Here is a 22,669-nt window from a genome sequence, read left to right as displayed (position 1 = left end):
ATACTGCTACTTTACCAAATTCATTGCTAAGACAGTCTCTTCAATAAGTGGTGCTGGGAAAACTGGACAGCTACATGTAAAAGAATGAAATTAGAACACTCCCTAACACCATACACAAAAATAAACTCAAAAAGGATTAAAGACCTAAATGTAAGGCCCGACACTATAAAACTCCTAGAGGAAAACATAGGCAGAACACTCTATGACATAAATCACAGCAAGATCCTTTTTGACCCTCCTCCTAGAGAAATGGAACTAAAAACAAAAATAAACAACTGGGACCTAATGAAACTTAAAAGCTTTTGCACAGCAAAGGAAACCATAAACAAGATGAAAAGACAACCCTCAGAATGGGAGAAAATATTTGCAAATGAAGCAACTGACAAAGAATAAATCTCTAAAATTTACAAGCAGCTCATGCAGCTCAATATCAAAAAAACAAACAATGCAATCCAAAAATGGGCATAAGACCTAAATAGACATTTCTCCAAAGAAGACATACAGATTGCCAACAAACACATGAAAGGATGCTCCACATCACTACTCATTAGAGAAATGCAAATCAAAACTACAATGAGGTATCACCTCACACCAGTCAGAATGGCCATCATCAAAAAATCTCGAAACAATAAATGCTGGAGAGGGTGTGGAGAAAAGGGAACCCTCTTGCACTGTTGGTGGGAATGTGAATTGGTTCAGCCACTATGGAGAACAGTATGGAGGTTCCTTAAAAAACTAAAGATAGAGCTACCATATGACCCAGCAGTCCCACTACTGGGCATATACCCTGAGAAAACCATAATTCAAAAAGAGTCATGTACCACAATGTTCATTGCAGCTCTATTTACAATAGCCAGGACATGGAAGCAACCTAAGTGTCCATCGACAGATGAATGGATAAAGAAGATGTTTCACATATATACAATGGAATATTACTCAGCCATAAAAAGAAACGAAACTGAGTTACTTGTAGTGAGGTAGATGGACCTAGAGTCTGTCATACAGAGTGAAGTAAGTGAGAAAGAGAAAAAAAATGCCTTATGCTAACACATATATATGGAATCTAAAGAAAAAAAAAAAGGTTCTGAAGAACCTAGGGGCAGGAGAGGAATAAAGACGCAGACATAGAGGATAGACTTGAGGACACAGGGAGCGGGAAGGGTAAGCTGGGATGAAGTGAGAGAGTGGCATGGACATATACACACTACCAAATGTAAAATTGATAGCTAGTGGGAAGCAGCCGCCTAGCACAGCGAGATGAGCTCGGTGCTTTGTGACCACCTAGAAGGGTGGGATAGGGAGTGTGGGAGATGCAAGAGGGAAGAGATATGGGGATATATGTGTATGTATAGCTGATAAACTTTGTTATAAAGCAGAAACTAACACACCATTTTAAAGCAATTATACTCCAATAAAGATGTAAAAAAAAAAAGATTAAGTTATGTAGGGTTTTAGGTTTTCACTGAGAGGTAGTTTGTGTTATCTTAGTTGTACCTAAAGGTATGTATTTTAAGTATATTGCATGTATATAACTGCATCTGAATCTTTTATCATATATCATATATAACTAAATTATTTCCCCTAGCTTTCAAATCAAGTAAGAAGTAACTTACCTTACTGAAATAACATGCTTTTAGAAAAACTTTTAAATTTTGTTTCTAGTGGTTCTCATCCTTTTCTTAAATATGTTACTGTTTGATTTCTAAGATTAAAGCCATATTCTTTGAAAAGTGTTGATTAACTCTGAGAATTATATTTTCAAGCTTATAAGCATATTGACATTTCTCATACTATTATAAAAGTGATCTTATTTCTATTTTCAGTATTGCAGGGGGTCGGATAATCTCAGTGATAAAGATGCAGCTGATTAAAGGCCAGAACAGCAGGGATCCTTTTTATAAAGCAATAGAGGAAGTTGCTCAAGATTTGGATTTGAGGATTAAAAGTATTATCAATTCTCAACAAGGAGACTTAGCTTTTAGTACCACTGACATCAGTCCTGCACGGGTAATGAGGTTTTTATTTTTCATTATCCTTCTGTACAAAACATTATATCTTCTACTTGCTGTAGAAATGGTTTACAATTGCTACTTAAGTCAGAAGAATGTGTTTCCTCTGTTATAAGATGTTGAAAATATAAGTTTCTCAATAGATTATGCAGGATTATGTTCGACTTGGGTAAATCATAACCTCTATGGGCCAAATTGTCTCTGTTTGTTAAAGAAGCACATTGGATAATCTTCAGTATCCCTTGTAGCACTAGAAATTTATAGTTCTTGATGGATATTAAGGTGTTTTGTCATATTTTTCAATAATTATTTTTATAAAACAATTATTTTCCCATTTAATCAGGTATAAAATAGAGTCTGGTGTCTCTGGGGTTATGACCCCAGTACTAGGCACTCCACAGAACAACAGCAGAAATAGTTTCTACTCAGCAGTTTATTTTTCTTTTATAGAATTTTTCTATTTCCATGATCTCTTATTTACTACCTCCATTGCCAGATTACTGCAGACATTAGGAATTTTTCCTATGCTTAGTAATTGTTTAATTATATATTCCAGAAAATTTACCTCTTTCTTGTTTTTCTTACATAGATAGTCCGACATTATAAGGTATTAAAACTATAGTTTATAGGAGAAATTGACTACCATGTTTTTAGTTCTAGTACAGAATTTTGGAGTACGTGTTATAGTAATTCATTTGTTGTAGTTTAATTGTTCAGGTAACAAAATCCCCTTTTTATTAGGTATAATTGTGATAGCCCATGTATAAAGAAAGACTTTTGCTTAATTTTTATGATTCACTTATTTTTCTGCAGCCCTCGGGCACTATTTTTAGCTATTTTCTATAACAATGCGTGTTTTTAGTTTAACTTGAAGGCGGGACATGGGGGAGATTCTGAGTTATTTCCCCACATATTTCATGTGTGTTAACACTTCCTATGACAGCTTGGCTCAAATGACAACCAGGTTTTATTGTAAGTATAAATCAGGAACTGTCACAGCTCAGATAATTAAGAGCACCCAATCTCTCCCATTTCCTGTCACAAGAAATAAAGATGCAGACAACCTGGTTCTTAATTTTATGTTTTCAACCAAATTAGACATCTTTGAAAAATACGAATCAGTAATTCTCAATGAAGTTAGTATTAAACAGTATGGACTTCTCTGGTACTAATGAAAAATATATGTCAAGCACTAGATTGTGATAGGCAATTTGTTAAAATTCTGGTGTAGCTATACATTACAGTTCACTTGGTAGCCTGAATCAGCCAAGTAGAGAAAGGAGGCCAAGACCATGTTGATGAAACCTGAGGAAAGTGGTACAACTATAACAGATGTCCTCAAAAGGGCGACTCTGATATTTAAGCACAATGTCCAACAACCCTATGGGTTAGGCACTATCATCATCCCTATTTTACCAATGATTTAACTGAAGCACAGTGAGGTTAAGCAACTTTCCCAGAGGTATACAGCACATACAACTGGTTAGTTGGTATGAACCCTGCCAGAAATGCCATCAGAGTTTGTTCTTACATGGGTCTATGTGTAATATTATCTTATCATATATTTTCCCTATTCTTCTATCTAGTTACTAAGTTTTTCCAGCTCTCCCCTTTTAGTCTGCTTTTTCTTTATCTCCACAGCTACTATTTTAGTTCACTGCTACTACCTTCTTCATTTCTGAGCTGGACTATTACAGTCTCTTAATTTGTGGTCCTGTCTCCAGATTTAATAACAGTCTTACCCTGGAATATAAATGTTTTACACATTTCCATCATTGCTGTCATTTTTCTAAAATGTAAATAGTATCATTTTATTTCCTTGCTTAATAAAGGAAGAGATTTTAACCTTGTCACAGATTGACTTATAACTTATTTTTCTGATATACAATGCTTTCCCAGACTCATCTCACATGACTCCCTGTCTGTTACACTGATCTTCAGCCATTTCATGCCATGTAGTCTCTGAAAATACCATGTTCTCTCTTACCCTTTTGTGTCTCCTCTGTGAAGCCATCCTTGATCCCAGGGTAAATTGATCATGACCTTTGGGTGTGCTCCCACTGCACAATTTATACATTCTCTTCGAAGTAGCACTTAAGGGACTTCCCTGGTGGTGCAATGGTTAAGAATCCGCCTGCCAATGCAGGGGACACGAGTTCGATCCCTGGTCTGCAAAGATCCCACATGCCGTGGAGCAACTAAGCCTGTGTGCCACAACTACTGAAGCTGGCACGCCTAGAGCCGGTGCTCCACAACAAGAGAAGCCTGCGCACTCCAACGAAGAGTAGCCCCCACTCGCTGCAACTAGAGAAAGCCTGCACACAGCAACGAACACCCAATGCAGCCAAAAATAAATAAATAAATAAATGAATGAATGAATGAATACATATATTTTAAAAAAGGAAATAACACTTAGCACTCTGTAATGCCATTATTGGTTACTTATTTATTTTATAAAAGAGCCTACGGGTTCCTTGAGACACTAGTTATTACCTTTGTAGCCTTAGCTTCAAATGCAATTCTTGGGACTTAGTATGTGCTTATGGGTGATTACTGAATGAATGAAGGTCAACTGGTTTTTTTATTTTTGCATTTGAGTAGATCTTTACAGCCATCTGGGGGGTTGGTATTCAGATCACCAGAATCTCACTTCTGGTATAAGAGAGAAAAAATATCAGTATACAAAGAGGTTAAGTCACGAGGCTGAGATCACATAGATTGTAGCTAAACTTTCTGACTTAAGGACTAATGTTATTTTGACCAAAATCTAATGTCTTCCTTTGATGATACTATTTTCTATATTTTTTGTGCTTCTGGAAGTTCATAAGATTGATTATATTATGGCTTGAGGGATAAATATTCACATGCCTTAGAGCCACGTCTCGTGGCTGATTTTTTTATAGCTTAATAGAAGAGGAAGAACAATAGCACATGAAATGGAAAAGAGTGGCTGATTGACTGAGCTGGGGTGATTATTACATTTATTTGAAATTGTTTCCTTTTCTAGCCAAAATCTCATGCCATAAACCATGGCACTGCATACTGTGGCAGAGATACTGTGAAAACTTTACTAGTTCTTTTGGATGAAGAAGCAGCCAGTGCTCCTACCAAAAACAAAGCAGAGCTTTTATATGACGATGAAAACACAATTCATCATAATGGAACTTCTATTCTTACACTTTTTAGGTAAGTAATGTGGAAGTTATATGTATGTGAATATTAAGTCTATAAAGGAAATTTTTGAAAAAAACACCTCATTTGTTATAAAAGAAATACATGCTATGGTTAGGAAACTTGGGAACTACAGAAAAGTATGAAGAGAAAAAATAAAAGTTAGTTAAAGGGAGATTGAACATTTGAATGTGAGGGAGTTATATATAAAAGTAGTATTCTGTGCGAGTATGACTGGTGTTTTTTGTTCTTGTTTTTTGCTTTGGAAATATTTGCATAGATATTTGTGTCAAAAACTTTGCTAAATGCTTTCACTTATATCAGCCCTCACAGCAGTCTCTTTTAATAGTCTCCCCAGTTTATAAGTGAAGAATTAGAGACTTGAGAGAGATAGCAAGCAATTTGTCTAAGTTGGCAAGCAGCAAAGGTGTCTTTCTCCAGAACCTGAGGTCTCTGCTCCAAATATTGTGCTATTTTGCTTGAGAATAGGAGAGTTGGTATACACCAGACTTACACTGGAATTGACATTTACTTGTTCTTCATCGCATTATGAAGGAAATACTAAATTACTGTTGGTATTCTGTGCAAGACATTGATACTCACCAGTTTTAACAACAGTTCGGTCAAACACTGAGTTGGTGATATTTTTAATTAATGAACATTCATTTATAGAAACATTTAAAATTTTAGAATAATGGTTTAAAATTGTATTATTACATTGTGGAGGATTTTTACAAAATTGTCCTGTTTGATCTTTTCTATTTTCTGCTTGAGCTACTTTCTAGAAATCTGATTTTAGTCTAAAATTGTTCATATCTATCTATGATTGCTTTACCTTCTCTCTCTCTCTCCTGTGCTTCACTATCTTTTCTCTTAAAAGAGAAACTTTATAATGCTCTATCATGCAGTGTTGTCTTCTAATTCCTTTGCAATGAAAATTTATTTTATCAATGATTTACTTATACCCTGTGCTGGAATCCCAGAAAAGAGTATAAAGAAAATGAACCTTTGTTTTTTTCCTCCTGTCAACTTACTTCTGTTTAACAAAGTTTGCTTTTAGGTAGAAATATAAATGATTTAGATTTTCTCTTAGATTGAATTCTGTCATTTTCTTAGAGAAAGTTATTTTGTGTTTGTAGGATTTTCTAAATAAAATTAATCCCCACATACATTTTAAAGAGGTATTTTTCTATACTCAATTATGTGGCCAAACACGTTTATATTTACCTTAGCATTTTCAATTGTCATTGTGCAGACAAGTACCAGTCCATGGTAAAGTATATTTTTAATGGTCTGCATTGAAATGATAAAATTAAGGACAATGTATATGATTGTAAGTCAGTGTAGGGTTATAAACTAGTCTTTCTTAGAATAGACTATCCTTTATTCCTTTTATAAAAAATAAATTTATTTATTTAATTTATTTATTTTTGGCTGCATTGGGTCTTCGTTGCTGCGCACGGGCTTTCTCTAGTTGTGGCGAGCGGGGGCTACTCTTTGTTGCGGTGCATGGGCTTCTCATTGCGGTGGCTTCTCTTGTTTCAGAGCACGGGCTCTAGGCACACGGGCTTCAGTAGTTGTGGCACGCAGGCTCAGTAGTTGTGGCTCGCAGGCTCTAGAGTGCAGGCTCAGTAGTTGTGGCGCATGGGCTTAGCTGTTCCCCGGCATGTGGGATCTTCCTGGACCAGGGCTCGAACCCGTGTCCCCTGTATTGGCAGGTGGATTCTTAACCACTGCGCCACCAGGGGAGCCCCCTTTATTCTTAGGTAATGGTCTTTTGATGCAAAGGGGTTATGACTCTGGCTCTATTAAGCTAAAAAGGAATTTACTGAGGAATCCATGTTTGTCTGGCTCCAAATTGCCAGTGTCTCCTCTATCGTGTCTTCTCTGACCCTCCTATTTCTAAACTGTGCTTTTCTCTTTTGAATTTCCCTGCCATGGCATCTGTCCTTTTTTATTTTGAATTTTAGTTATGTGGATATCTTATTTCCCTTACTTAGTTCAAGATGCCTGAATTCAGAGCCAGTGAATGAAGGAACTTTCTATTCTTCACAACATCTTATACAGTGCCTTACATATAGTAGAAGCTCAAATATTTAGTGACTGAATTAATTAATTAAGCAAATTATTAGTATTTAGAACTCTCAGAATAGGAATATGGACACTTTTAAATAGTATTGTAAACAACTAGGTTCAGTTGTTCAGAATAAACTTTTATTCTCTAACTGCTTTTGGATAGCGAAGAGGTGTAAACTAGTTTAAAAGCTACTTTGGTTTATAAATTTTTGCTTTTTTTGGACTAGATCTCCCACACAAGTGAATAATTCATCGATGAAACCCCTAAGGGAACGTATCCATATGTCAGTGCAAGAGAAAACAATTAAGGTACAATTTAATATACTGTCATGAAAATAATAAAAATTGGTTTACTTGTAGAAGAATAAATATATAAAGCTGAGCTGGGTATTATAAACATACATTATACATGCAACAATAGGGATTAAATGGAAAATAAGTTATGACAGTTGACATACAGAAACTTTCCTTTTAATACAATCTTGGCTAATCTGTCTCTGGTTTATTCAATACCTTGGATCTAAAAGAAGGAAAGGAATAAGCACCTGCTATGGTAAGTGTTCAATAAATATGTGTTCAGTGAATGAGGGGGAAAATAAAGAGGACATGGTTTTCTCATTTACATTTCTAATATCTTAAACTGAATCTTGAGAGTCCATATAATTTCAGTTTTGTTTCCATCTGAAGACATAATGGCAGAATATAATCGATTTTGGATTGAGACAAGGAGAACATTTCACATTGTTCATTGACTAGAGCTATTCTTTATATTTTCACTTGGTTTGAACTGAGTATCCCAGTTCTCATTTGAAACATTTGTGCCTATAAGTAGTCAGTAACATGTTTTTAGGCACTTAAATTTTTCTTGGTCTTATTTTTCAAAAAAGAAGCTTGTTTTTAACTCATTGATTTATTCAGCATACATTTATTGGGTATCTGCTATGTGCCAGACACTGTTCTATGGTTGGGAATTCATTCATTTGTTCAACAAAATTTTCATGTAAAATTTACAATTATCCTTAAATTATCAAATAATTATTCATCTTTTGCTATAACTTTGAGAACTCTAATTTGTTCTTTATATTCCCATTTGGAAAGTTAGTCCCAATTAGCAAAGCCTTTAGTTATCTGTTTCTTCTACATACCCCAAATCCATTTAGTTTATTTAGATTAATAAGTCTTATCTTCCTATTGGTTATTAGTAGCTGTTAGTAGTTAACATCTATGGAATACATCATTGATTTTTATATAATTTTTCTGTGAAAAAACTTGTCAATTCTTTGTTATATTAACCTAAGTACTTGTAGTCAAGGTGTAAGATTTTTGAAAAAAAGATCTATCCTTCGGACTTGATTAGAAACGGAAATGTAACAGATTCTTTAATTTTTCCCTGCTATGGCTACTGACAAACTTTAAGATTTTCATTTAAAAATCATTGGGAGATGCAAGAGGAAGGGGATATGGGGATATATGTATACATATAGCTGATTCACTTTGTTATACAGCAGAAACTAACACAACATTGTAAAGCAATTATACTCCAATAAAGATGTTAAAAAAAAATCAAGTAATACCATTAAACAGTGAAGTAGATATCTGTAAACTACTTAGAAAATTGTCTGGAACCTAATAGATTAATGATAAAAGTTATCTTCCTATGCAATCTTCTATATGTAATAAATTCAGGTAAAAAGTAAAAAAATAAAAATAAAGATCATTGGGATATTTTGTTAAACTAAGTAAATCAAAATGAAAAGATGTGTCTGAATAATGAGAAGGTGTTTTTAGAAATTGGTAAGAGTCAAGTAACTACTGTAAAATTTATGAACAAATTAGTAAAGTTTTGGGAGGTAGAAGAGACAGTATCTGATCCAGTCTCATTTATAGATGAGGGGATCAAAATCCTTGAGAAAGCACCTTATCTGAGATATCATAACTACCAGGAAATATTTTATGCCATTGTGCAAAGGATAAATACTGAATAAATACTAATGGATAAATACTAATAAGACTATAATTACATTGCTTCTGTTACTTAATAGTGGAGCTGGCTTACTCCACATAGCTCTGAAACTAAATGGCAATAGAGAAAGGAAGGAATTGGTGTTTATGGTTATATTTTATAGTACAGTACTCTTTATGAAAGCAAAGTGTGAAAATAATTGGTTTAGCCAGGTATACAGCTGAACCATGGCCAGATTGAGTACTTGCTGGAATAAGAAACAATGCTGCTAATATTTACTACTAAGTAACTATGGAAAAGTAGTTTAACAGCTTGTTACCTTATTATCCTGTTACTTTTTCTCTTTTGGCATTTAATTCTCTTTTTTATCATGGAAAGAATATATGATCTACACTTGAGAAACTGTCTTGGAAAGACAAAGGTAGATACTGTTAGAGAACTTAGAATTTTGATGTTGTAGATCATACTTGATTGTGAAATATCCATGTCATTATTATTTGGGGCAAATTAACTTTTCTTGGATTTTCATTTCCTTGTTCATAAATAGAAATAGGCACTCCTGATCCCCAAATCCTATGAAACCACTTTGGAAAGTGTTTATTAACTCATTTGAAATGCTCAAGTTTTATTTTCTACTGTAGCTTATTTGGAAAATTGTCTATGATGGTCAAATAAATTCCCCTGGGAAGGAAATTAGAAGGTTCTTCCTGAACCTTCATGGGTTTGGTAGGAGCCTTTAGAGAATGCTTTCTTCCCATTCTTATCCCAGTTTCCAAGCGATTTATACAAGTACCTTCATACCTTTTTATTATAAGATCTTTCAAGGAGACATTTACCTTCTTAGGTCCCTGTAAATTAATTAGTTTTATTCCTTCCAGCTTGATTTAGCCATATTTTGCTTTTCAGACACAACTGAAAAGTTGTATATACATATCTTTTTCCTTATTCTGAGTCTAGTGTTTTCCTCCGTATTATATGTATGTCCGAATAATCATCACCGTTAACTAACTTAATAACTTAAGTCAGTGGATCAGAAAAATGCTAGATCTTTAAAAGTTGGCATAGCTGGGACAGTGAAAATTAGGACATAGGTAGTTGGAAAAAATAGACTGGCTCTAACTCTGGTACCTGTTATAAGCAGCCAGGCAGTACAATGCTCATGGTGTTGGAAAATTAGACATCCATGTTTAACCTTTAGGGTATTCCAAAACTGCGTATATCCAAATAAAATGATGTATTGAGTTCAATTAGAATTTCCTTCCCCTAATACTTAAAATGAGTACAAAATAGCAATAACTAGCAAAAACATTCACCAAGAGCAAACAACAGAAAATAATTTAATTGGATACAATAAACTTCAGAAACGATGGCCAAGGAAGGAAAGAAGATTTCAGAGGGAAAAGGCACAACATGATTTAGCAACTTAATCTAGCCCCAGTCTCCACATAGTGTGCTAGTGAGTTGACAAAGTCCTGAGAATTATCACTAAAATATTTCCAAAACTGAGAAGCCAACTGTGTGTTCCTTTTTTTTTTTCATTTTAGAGAAATAGTAGAAGTGGCAACTACATAGTAATGTGGAAAATGAACTCTGGGATTTACACATTGACACAGTGAAGGCTCTAGTGCTGCATACTGAATTGTGGAAATTATCCAAATGATCCCTTTGCATTTGAATGAAATACAGCCTCAAAATAGAGGGACTTTTTATGGTACATATAATACATAATAAATTCTTAGAAGAAAGTGAGGAGCCAACCCAGACGTTTTTTCAGATTGCCTGTCTCCTCAACTGAATGTTACTTTTGCCTCCACCGTTCTTCAGGCTACAGAAAAATGAGGGATAACAGAAAATATGCAGCCTTCAAAATGTAACTGAGGAGCAAGTAAAATGCTGTCAAATAAGGAGGAAACAGAATCAAGAAATCACTCACAGGCTTGGAGGCTTCTGTTTCTAACTAGGATATAGTAGATCATGGCAAAATACCATTTCTGCTACAATAACAAAATAAAAGGCAGATAAGTTGGGGAAAATATTTTAAAAGACATAAGAAAGCTATGTAAGCAAAACAGTTTAAATAAACTAAAAATCTGGAGAGGGTAAAGTTCTTCTGAGGTGAACAGTCTATTATCAGAGTTTTCTTCCCTGGGATTATTTTTCCAATTTTGGGTATGAGCCAAGGATTGATCTTGGCCCATGTAAAGGAACTCACTGACGGAAAGAGGAACTAACAAATATTTTGATGTCTTGAGGGGCTGGCAACAATTTGGAAACTTTGGGGCCCTGAATGCACAGTTATTTTTACCTACGGCACCTATGCTGAATTTTGGAGCTGAGTGGGAGGTTAAGGAGCCTCAATCCAGTATACTAAAATCACCTGTGGTCTTGCAGTAGCTCAGAAGACAAGGCTGCTCTTGAGGAGTGTGACCTGGCTCAAATGCATGGCTGTTGCCTTCTCAAGATGTTTGCCATGTTTGGAAATGAAGTGGGTTGGGAGACCAAAGAACACAATGTAAAAACCTTTGAAAGACAGACTGAATCCCCCAGACTTTCAGGTCAGAGGTGATAGAGATCCACAAGGCTCTCGGTTGAAAGCTTGGGAGGGACATTCCTGAAGAAGAGGGTAAGAACCAGAAGTCAAATATGAGTTATGACAACTGCAACCCAGCTTTGACTCAGGTCAGTCCCTGTCAGCATTGCGGTTATCAGCCCCTCTCTCTGTCTGCCTAACAGAGACAAGGGAAACCCTTCTTGATAGAAGATTTCATCTGGAGCCTCTGTAGTTCCTTTATATACTGGACATGAGAAGAGACAGGAAGACTTGTCCTTTAATCAAGAGAAAAAACTAACAATAGAGGCAGACTCACAAATGACCTAGCTACTGGAATCAGCTGACAAGGAATTAAATTTTTTTTTTTAACATTTAAAGGTAATTAGGGCTTCCCTGGTGGTGCAGTGGTTGGGAGTCTGCCTGCAGATGTAGGGGACGCGGGTTCATGCCCCGGTCTGGGAGGATCCCACGTGCCGCGGAGTGGCTGGGCTCGTGGGCTGTGGCCACTGGGCCTGCGCGTCCGGAGCCTGTGCTCTGCAGCGGGAGAGGCCACAACAGTGAGAGGCCTGCGTACCGCAAAAAAAAAAAAAAAGGTAATTAAAGGAAAAGGGCAAAATGGATGAAAAATTGGGAAATTCCAACAGAATTTTTTTAATTTTTTTTTTGTTTTTGACAAGCTGCACAGCTTGCGGGATCTCAGTTCCCTGACCAGGGATTGAACCTGGGCCATGGCAGTTAAAGTGCCAAATCCTAACCATCAGACCACCGGGAACTCCCAAGAATCAAAAATTTTAAATCAGAACCAAATGGACATTGCAGAACTGTAAAAACGTTATCTAAAATTAATAATTCATTAGGTGAATTTATCTATTTATTTTAAAGATTTTTTGATGTGGACCATTTTTAAAGTCTTTATTGAATTTGTTACAATATTGCTTCTTTATTATGGGTTTTTTTTTTTTGGCCTCGAGGCATGTGGGATCTTAGCTTCCCAACCAGGAGTTGAACCCGCACTCTGTGCATTCAAAGACGAAGTCTTAACCACTGGACCATCAGGGAAGTCCCTAGGTGAATTTAATAGTAGACCAGACATAGCATTAGGTAGCATAGTGGACATAAAGATAGGTCATTAGAAAAAAGTCCAAACTAAAGCAAAGAGAGAATAAAGAATAAAAAAGCAGAAGAGAAGAGTAGGACACAGAAAATGTCTAACATATGCCTAACTGGATCCTCAGAACGAGAGGAGAAAATAGGATTGAAATAGTGTTTGAAGATGTAATGATTGTAATATTTTCCAAAGCTTAATTTGTCCTTTCACATCAGGTAGTAGTTAGAAGAAGTGAGGTTTCCTTTAATAATGTACAGTTGCATATGGGTTCCAATATTATGGACCCAGCAAACTAAAAAATGTCCCTGAGCCCTTGAAAATCCATCTGCCTTTCATACATGTGCCACACACACACACAGGACATAGATTGTAAAGCTTCTTTCCAGAGCAGTGTTCTCCAGTAGAACTTCTATGGAAATGTTCTGTAATTTGTGCTATCCAGTACTGCAGGTGCTAGCCATGTGTCACTATTGAGCACTTGAAATGTGGTACTGCAACTGAGGAACTCAATTTTTAATTCTATTTAATTTTAATTAATTAGCTACACATGGCCAGCATATTAAACAGTTGCATTTCTAGTGGATTAAAGATACACACAAATGCAATAACTGAAAACCCATAATAAGTAGAGGAAATGGTGCTCTGACCATGAGAGATTAGAATAAATAGGATTTAAATAGGGAGAGAGGATGGAAGAGAGCATTTCAGGTGGAGCAAACAACTGATGAAAAAGTATTAGATTGTCTTAGCTAGTATAAAGAGGCTGTTCATTCCATAGTGAACAAAATAAGTGAATAAATAATGTGGGGCAAGGTTAAGGAAGGTGTGGCTTTTGTGGCTTTAAGGAACAGTTACTTTTTGTGGGGCTTATTGTAAGGATATGTGCATGAGAACCCAAGAAAGGTGGAATATTTAAGAACTTGAAAGTAATGGTGGATATAATGGGGCTTAAGGACTTCAGCTGCATGGTTCTCTGTACTTAAATGTGATGTAACTTTGTGTGTATAGCTCTCTCTTGTTTCTGTACCAAGTGGTTTCCTTACTCTATTGAACAGAGTAGAGTTTACTCTGTACATGTTTTTCTATTGATGTATCAGAGCTTTTGCCCTTAGGGTGCTTTAACTGTTCTTTACCAGTCTACTTCTCTCATTTCTGTGTGCTGTGGTTTCTTTACTCTCCGTACATCTTTTTCTACCTCCAAACTTTTGCTTACTCTTGGTTTCTGTTCCCTCATACCTTCTGCTCACATACACCTGTTAGAGTGTGTTATAATTTTACTTCATTAATGCACTCAGCAAACATGTATTAAATGCCTACTGGATACCGGGCTCTGTCCTATGCACTGTAAATATATCAGCAAGCAAAACAGACAAAAACTCCTGCCCTGATGGGCAAGTTGTCCCCCAATATTTGTGGGACTAGGGTGGAAGAACATAAATGGAACCCCCTGGTCTACCCCCGCAATCCTTTTAATTCTGGTTCTGTTCCATACTGTTAGACACACTTCACCCAGAAATGTATACATCCCACTCCCTGTCACCCTTGTCATAAGCAATCAGCCCTTCCTAGAGGAAGAGGCCAGTGCTGGCCCAGTGCCTAGGCAGTTTAAGCAGGGAATTCTGGGGTGCCAGGTTCTTGGAACAGGATCTAAAAGGAGGAGTCATAGTCTCCTAGTGGGCATATCCAAGTCCCTGTGGACTTATTCCTCACCCTGTGTGATGAAGAGGGCCAGAACAGGCCATCAGTTGGCAAACTAAGGTTTTGTTCATGGAGCTTACCTTTTAGTTGGGAGAGGCAGGTAATAAACAAAACAAACAAGTGAATTATATGGTATATTAGAAGGCTATCAGTGCTATGGCAGGAAATAAAGTTGGGGAGGGAGGTAAGAAGAGTGTGTTCCTTTGTGTGTGTTTTGGTTTTAAAGGGAATGATCAGTACAGGTCTCTTTGAGAAGGTGACATTAAGCAAAGGCTTTAAGGGAATGAGCAGCATTTTTCATTAGAATGAAAATGGGATGTTTGTATTAGTCTGAACTAAAATTTGAACTTGTTTTGGCTGAAGTAATGAGGTTGGGATTTATTGCGTACCTTCAAAGTGTCAAGTGTTATACTAGGTATTTTATATCCCTCATTCCAATTAATCCTTGTTGAAATCTAGAAGGCATTATTTTCCAGACCATATACCTAGTAAGTAACAGAACAGTGGTTGTATTCAGGTGTAAGACTTCAAAGTTTATGCTGTTTCCAAAGTGTAAACCAAGGCATAGTAATTATAATAGTCATCATTTGATATACTTACAAATTCATATGCCATTAAGAATAGCAAATCTCTGTTCTATTGAAAATGTGATAATGTAAGAATGAAAAGGTGAATTTTGAATATTTATTTTTAGTTATATATTTAATAGGTATGTTGAGTAATTTCTTTTTCCAAACTTGTTGATAAAATTTATAGCCCCCACTATAATGGGGGCTTAGAAACTTCATTTTCTAATTAATACAGCTAACTGAGAGTTTCTGTGACTTTTCAATATTTTGACTCATTTGTCTTAATTTAACTGGAGTCAGGCTTTCCTATGTGAAGTACTATTTTTCTCAAACTGGGAACCTACTAATAATTTCAATTTAAAAAGAGCTTGTGGCAAAAGGACTTTTCCAATTCTTGGCAAGTTTGAAGTTCATTGCAATTTTACTGTGGATAGAAATCTTTCCAAAGGGGGGAAATCACTCTACAAAGGAAAACTTTGAATCTTTTTCTCTCATGTGACTTGAACATAAAATGATTTTAACAGCCATGTATGAATCTGGACATTATTCTTAGTTGTTAAGTACTTCAAAAGCACTTTCAAAAGGGAATTGTTTTGCTTATTTGTGATTCCAAATCAAATACACAGAGAGATTTGGAAGATTTGCAACAGGAAGTAATCTCAATTCTATGTAGCCACTAATCTTGTGCAGAAAAATTCAACTTTTATGAACAAAGGAAAAGCAATCTCTTTTAAGTTATAAATACAAGTCAATGTAGCTTGTATTGTTTTAATAACCAAAATGAAGAAGCTGATTGTAACTTCATTTTCTGAGCTGCATTCCTAGAATCATTTTAGGGTTGGCCAGGTCCTGAGAAACTTAATTCAACAGATTTCTTACTCTATAGGAGCACTTTCTTTATATGTTACTACATTAATAACTTTGTAGTATCTACATATATCTTTAGAGTTACATAGCTGTTTCATATTTTTAACTTCATTTAATCCTCACAACTCTATGAGCTAAATATTCCCATTTATATGTGGATAAGTGAGAGGTTTAGAGGTTTACCCAAGATCATCTACTTAGTAAGTGATAGGGCCAGTATTAGAAGCCAGGTCTTTTGACCGCAAATCTGATGCCTTTTCCATCACATCATCTTGTTTCTTTGTGCGGGTTTCTTAGTTGGACATCACATTGTTGGCTCCAGTCAAGTTCATGATCAGTTAAAATCTCTAGGTCTTTATTTCATATGTTGTTTTTAAGTCAGGTTCTCCTCATCCTGTACATCTGTAATTGATATTTTGAACTTAAATACAGGACTTTGTTTATCCTCATTCATTTTCATCTTATTATTTTCTACTTATGGTTCTAGCCTTCTGAGATCTTTTCAATCTTGATTCTATTATCCAATTTATTTATTATTTCTTCCAGCTGTGTGTCAACAGCAAATTTTATAAGTAGAATGTCTTTGTGATTATGGAAGCCATCCTAGTAATCTCTTTAGTATACTGTGTGCCTGTCACATAGTTGGAACTTAATAAGTGGTAATTGATAAAAAAGATCTTTGTATAGGGCAGGAAAAAAACACATATAATCTTTTACAAAAAAGAAAAAAAAGACACCCTCAATATAACTACTCTCAGTTATTACTTTTGGATATAAGTATTCCAAGATTGCCATAGAACCATTGTGGTTCTCTCTTGTGTTTTGATATGTTTATAGATAATATTTTTCATGGTAAATATAGTGGTTAACTGATTTTCTTTCACATCTCAACCCATAATCAGTATTTTAAGAATTTCCTTCTAACTCTAGTTTTCTGAAACTGCCCTCCTGTCACTAAGGGCTAGAGAATTTCTCTATGGGGGGCCTAAGGAGAAGAAATCTAGCTGTCAGGAGGGCTTATTGAACTTATTTTGTGACTATATTTACATAGCAAAGAAAGCTTTTTACTCAGATGTATGTTTAAAATTAATAAAAATGCCAACTTTCTAAAGAAATTTTTATTTACATGCAGCATGAGATTGAGAAAACATCAGTTGTCTGTATTAAATAATATAATTATTGTATTTTTATTTAGAGTGCTTTATGAGTGGTACTGATGAAGGTTTTGTGGTGGGAGGCTCTAGTCCCCCAAGCCACCTGTAGGTGCCATCACTATCTGGATATTATGGGAGTGATCCTTGCCACCCACTTAGCATCCATTTACTTTCATGGCCTTACCATACTCTTTATAACTCTCTGTAAGCAATAAGTTTATAATTTTCTATAAGTAGTAACTGGAGAAATGAAAGAAACGTATAAAAAGATGTCAGCAGTTAGTATTGGTTTTGTAGATGGAAATAAATGTTTTTGGATAATTTACTACAGTGATGATATGATGTAATATAATATAAAGTTTATTTATTAACAAAATTTATTTTAATAGCTTTATTAATTGTTTTAATTCTCTACTTATGGAATTAATAAAGTCCAAAAAGGCCTAGTTAAAACCTTCAGTTAGGGCCTCCCTTGTGGCGCAGTGGTTGAGAGTCTGCCTGATGATACAGGGGACACGGGTTCGTGCCCCGGTCCGGGAAGATCCCACATGCTGCGGAGCAGCTGGGCCTGTGAGCCATGGCCGCTGAGCCTGCATGTCTGGAGCCTGTGCTCCGCAGCGGGAGAGGCCACAGCAGTGAGGGGCCCGTGCACCGCAAAATAAATAAATAAATAAAAAGATCAAACAGAGTCTCTAGGAGGTAAAACATATATTTAAAAAAAAAACAAAAACAACTTCAGTTATATTTTAGGGTATCTCATGGTAGAAACTATATAATAGTAGTTGCATTCATATGGATTCATGAAGATATTGGGCTGTAGCTCCATTCATTATCAAGAGCCTACTGTATTTCACTTCTAAAAAAAATAGTTTTTCATCTTTTACATTTTCACATTTTTTTCAATTTTGTATATTTTTGTGCTTAAATGGAAGATAAATTCTAATTGTCTACATCTTCAAGCAAATTAAATATAAATTTTAGTCCTCTGGGAGTTACAGGCTCTCATAGACACCATTACTCAGAAAGATATAAAATTTGTCATCCTGAGAAAACTTGCTTTCATGGAGCAGCTGGACTGGAGACTGATTTCTTCTAAAATATAGTCAGTGGATTTCACTGCTCTTATCTTTGCAAACATCTGAGTGGGTTAATATAGATATCGTTCTGAATATATAGCATAGTATATAATTACTGAATATATAATATAAAGTCATGCTGTTTTAGACTTCGCGAACTATATCAATACATGCTCTGTATTATTCAACATAATGTAGTTATACTTTGAAGTATTAATTTTTGAATTGTTGAAGTCCTCTTTATTTAATCATGTATTTGAAATAAGCTTTGTCTGTTTCTGAAAAAGATTTGAGATGATTTCTAATTATTTGGAGAAATCTCCCTATTATAACCAAATGGCATTACACAGCAGCTGCAATTGTTGAAATTTGCATTATCTGTGTAGATTACTTTTGTTCTGAAATTAAGTTCTCTCCCTAAAACAGCCACTGGTTTTATGTTTGCAGAATACATTTCCAAAAATACTTTCTTGGCATGGTGCTTAAGAATTAAATTTAGCTTTCTAATTTTCTCCTATTTGTCATGTTTGAAGATAATTTCAGGAGTATACTTTGAATACCCAACTATTAAATCACTTGGTCACATCTTCTTAGAATGATATAATCAAATCATATTTCTTAATTTTCTAAATATTCATGTTTCGTTTTGTTTTTTGCGTTACGTGGGCCTCTCACTGCTGTGGCCTCTCCGTTGCGGAGCACAGGCTCCGGACGCGCAGGCTCAGTGGCCATGGCTCACGGGCCCAGCCGCTCCGCGGCATGTGGGATCCTCCCGAACCGGCGCGTGAACCCGTGTCTCCTGCATCGGCAGACGGACTCTCAACCACTGCGCCACAAGGGAAGCCCTAAATACTCATGTTTTTAATTAAATAATGCCTTTCATTCACCACTTTGTTTTATCTATCACTTTCTTTGTTAGTTTCCTATCTTTGTTTCTTTCACCTTCTCTTATTTTTCTTTTTTATTCTAGCATTTCTCCCTTCCTTAATTTCTCTAATTTCTTGAATTCCATATGCTAATTTTTCCTAAAAGAGTTGTACTCTGTAATTCTTTAAGATTGAAAACTTGTATTTTTCTAGGATTACATATATCATGTATATCATTATTAAACATAATAAAACCACTTTCTAAAGCATCTCAGACATAGGAATGTGTAACAAAGGCCTTTGAAGAGTTTATAATTGATTTTCCTAAGATTTTACAAAAATTATCAAAAACATACACAAAGCTGGTATTACTGAAAAGAACAAAAATGCTGGTTGTAGCAGTGAATGAGTTTGCAAACTATGAAACATCAAGGATTAAAAGTTCCCACAGATAATGAAATATTTAAGGGAAATTTTTATGATACCTCAGTGACTACAGAGTATATTTCTGTCTAGATGAAAAACTAAATAAAAATAAAGGATAAATTGTATATTTTCTCCTTTTTTCCTGTTACCAGATGAAGCAAACCTTAATTAGATCTCAGTTTGCTTGTACTTACAAAGATGACTGCATGATAAGCAAGGGTAAGTGGAATAGTGTTAATTCAGCATCAAAGCCTTTGTGTGTTCTTCACATGGAAAATGACCTTTCTGGTAATTGACCTTATTTGAGCAATTTAATAACAATTCAGTTCTAGTGTACTAATTGGTTTTAACTTAAGTAAAACTAGATTTTTTTTGCAATGTAAAGGTTTATAGTTTTATAGACCTGAGTTTATTTAAAAAGTTATATTTAAGTACAAATATATGTATAGGAATAGGACTCAGTTTGATTTAACTAAATGTATTTAAGAAATAACTTGTAGCATTTAAGGATTAAGTGTTATGCATTCAGACAAAGCAAATTTATTGTTTGTAGGGATGAAAAGTGATATGGTAAAATGAAAAGAAATGTGATAGTAATATAGCTGTATTTGTTCATCATGTAATTTATATCATTATTTGATTGTAAATCATAAGTTTTAAAATATTCTTTAGCCATTTAAAAAGTTTTTTGTAAAATTCTCATGTGTAATAATTTTAAGTATTATATAATTTCTTTCCTCTTTTCATCTTGCATAATAGGAGGTGTAAATTCATCTGTTGGAAGACCAACAATTGGAACAAGTTCTGGAAATGTTCATCTGGACAGAAGTAAAAATGAAAAAGTGGCAAGAAAATCAATTAGTCTGACAGGAAATAAAGGCTCAAAAAGGAAACAGGTGGATTTGGATGATGAAAATATTCTCTGTGATAATGGAAACGAACCACCTCAACACAAAAATGTTAAGATACCTAAGGCATCAAAAGATTTGCAGAGTAAATTAGATGGCAAACTAGTTAGAGCTGCAAAAAGCAACAAATGTACCACCAAGAACAAATTGATTACTGGCCAGACAAAGTTAACTCAGTTTTTTAGACTATGAATTTGTCTTTTATGTTCTTTAGATTTATGTATATATCAAACCATTCACCAAAGGCATCTACTTAATTTTTTTGTTTTTTTTGCGGCACGTGAGCCTCTCACTGTTGCATGGCCTCTCCCGTTGTGGAGCACAGCCTCCGGATGCGCAGGCCCAGAGGCCATGGCTCACGGGCCCAGCCGCTCCGCGGCATGTGGGATCTTCCCGGACCGGGGCACGAACCCGTGTCCCCTGCATCGGCAGGTGGACTCTCAACCACTGCGCCACCAGGGAAGCCCCCATCTACTTAATTTTTAAGAGATCAAGGTGTAAATTATTATTTTGGTCTGCAGTGTATGTAAGGTTAGCATGTTAAGCATTGTTTAAAAAATACTAGTAAGTCATAATTATGCAGAATATTCACAAAGTTTAATGCACAGGTAAAGAATATCATTTAGGTATATCTTAATACTACTTTCTTTGAAAACAGACATTTAAAATAATACAAGTCATAGTAACATTAAGGGCTTTTTTCCCCATAGGCAATTAAATGATTTTGTTTTCTTCTGAAATGATGATGTGGACCAACAGGTATCAGACTTGCCAGCAAGGTCGATAGACTCTTCCCAGCATACACCTGAGCACTGAAGGAAAAAAAAGCTTAAATTGTTTAAAGGACTAGTATCACACAAAATTGATTAGAAATGAAAGAATGGATCTAGTATAGCTAATTCTGAGTAAATCAAAATTATAGTAACTAATAACTAATTATAGTAACTAATTAAATACTTTTTAATTTCACGTCTTTTGCAGGGGTCACTTAAAATCAAGTAAATTGAACCATGGTCTTGTTTGATTTTGTCATGAATGGACCCAAATTCAGTTAAACTCAGATTTCTATTTTATGGTATTAAGATATAAGAATTGAATTTTAAAAAGACTACTCACTGTCAAAATCTCTCCTTCCTATAGGAAATTTAGCTGAGTTTTCTTCATCTCCAATTTCTCTCTTTTCTTGTATTGATTCAGTATTTTGAACTTCATTCTCAGCTGGAAAAGCTACAGATCCTTTTAGTGCAATATAAGGTTTTATATCCAGATTCAGTGGCAGGCCATTATTTAAGAAATTGTGTTTGGAACCTGCATTCTGTAAAGAAAAGGTTCATTTGTGTTTTAGCTGTCTTATTGGGAATAGAACTATGATACAATTGTGTAATATTCTTATTGATCAAAGATGCTCTACACGGTTTTGACTCTAAAAAATATTTTAGATACAAGGTTTTCAGGGAATAAAAACCTTTTGAATAAGAGATGTTTTCCAGAATGGAAGAACAACCTGGTATGTAGGAAATTTGATCAATTGTCCTAATGCATATTGTGACTTTTTTCATACTTCTGTTTATAAAAGTATCGACTTTACTTCCAAAGGATTCATAAAAATCATTCAAATTTCCACTGAAATAAAGGATAAGTCACATTGCCACTTACCTTTGAATTTTTGATTTCCTTATCATTCATGAAATTGCTCTCATCATTTTTATATTCCTCCAGGGAAGGAACAATTGATTTTTCTTCAGTATCTTCCTTCTGAAAGCCTTTCCCCAACCTCAGTGTTTTAAATACCATGTCATCTTCTAAATTTCTTATTGACTTGGAGGCTGAAGGCGAAACACCTTGAGAAAGCAAAGAAAAAGTTAGTATTAATATGTAGGAAGAGAAACTCATTTTTGCCATTCTTAGTTTGATGTTTGCATGGAGTCAAACATGGATGTGTAAAATGAAGTAAAATTTCTCAGCCTGCTTTGTAAATGATTCCTACCTTTATATATTTTCCAGCTTGAATAGAAAGCACTTGAAGGACTTAGACTTTCATCATTTTAAAAATGACTCATTAGATAGAAGGTAACTTTTTGTATAGCTGCTAATATTTACACTGTTTGGGTTTTAGTGGCATATTGTTTATTTTGAGTGTGAATTTTCTCAGAATCTGATTAAGATCCTTGGTAGAAAGCTTCTGTTGAGGAGATTATAGTCTCTTGAAAATGGGTTGTTATTAAGG

At 35.1% G+C, this 22,669-nt stretch overlaps 2 protein-coding genes across 2 annotated transcripts in view; one reads left to right on the top strand and one right to left on the bottom strand.

Moving 5' to 3' along the window:
• PARPBP (PARP1 binding protein) overlaps positions 1–20,634 on the top strand; it is an 81,605-nt gene extending 60,971 nt beyond the window's left edge. The window contains exons 6-10 of the mRNA XM_007449166.1: positions 1,824–2,007; positions 5,017–5,195; positions 7,484–7,565; positions 19,687–19,822; positions 20,294–20,634. Of these exons, the coding sequence (XP_007449228.1) occupies positions 1,824–2,007; positions 5,017–5,195; positions 7,484–7,565; positions 19,687–19,822; positions 20,294–20,634 (922 nt within the window). The remainder of the gene's footprint in view (positions 1–1,823; positions 2,008–5,016; positions 5,196–7,483; positions 7,566–19,686; positions 19,823–20,293) is intronic.
• Positions 20,635–21,020: 386 nt separating this feature from the next.
• PMCH (pro-melanin concentrating hormone) lies at positions 21,021–22,412 on the bottom strand. Its single transcript, XM_007449165.1, has 3 exons — positions 22,099–22,412; positions 21,559–21,757; positions 21,021–21,254 (listed from the first exon to the last, which is right to left on the bottom strand). Exons 1-3 carry the CDS (start codon positions 22,342–22,344, stop codon positions 21,205–21,207), a joined length of 495 nt encoding a protein of 164 aa, XP_007449227.1. The 5' UTR covers positions 22,345–22,412; the 3' UTR covers positions 21,021–21,204.
• Positions 22,413–22,669: the final 257 nt, after the last annotated feature.

This window comes from Lipotes vexillifer, unplaced genomic scaffold, assembly GCF_000442215.2.
Source record: "Lipotes vexillifer unplaced genomic scaffold, Lipotes_vexillifer_v1.1 scaffold89, whole genome shotgun sequence".
Lineage (NCBI taxonomy): Eukaryota > Metazoa > Chordata > Mammalia > Artiodactyla > Lipotidae > Lipotes > Lipotes vexillifer.
The sequence above is the reverse complement of the archived record's forward strand: the minus strand, read 5'-3'. Positions and strand labels throughout refer to the sequence as shown.

Coding starts and splice junctions, on each gene's coding strand:
- PMCH (XM_007449165.1), bottom strand. CDS start 22,344: ATGGCAAAAATGAGTTTCTCTTCCTACATATTAATACTAACTTTTTCT. Junction 21,758..22,098: donor AGGAAATCAAAAATTCAAAG/GTAAGTGGCAAT, acceptor TTTTCTTTACAG/AATGCAGGTTCCAAACACAA. Junction 21,255..21,558: donor AGGAAGGAGAGATTTTGACA/GTGAGTAGTCTT, acceptor TTTTTCCTTCAG/TGCTCAGGTGTATGCTGGGA.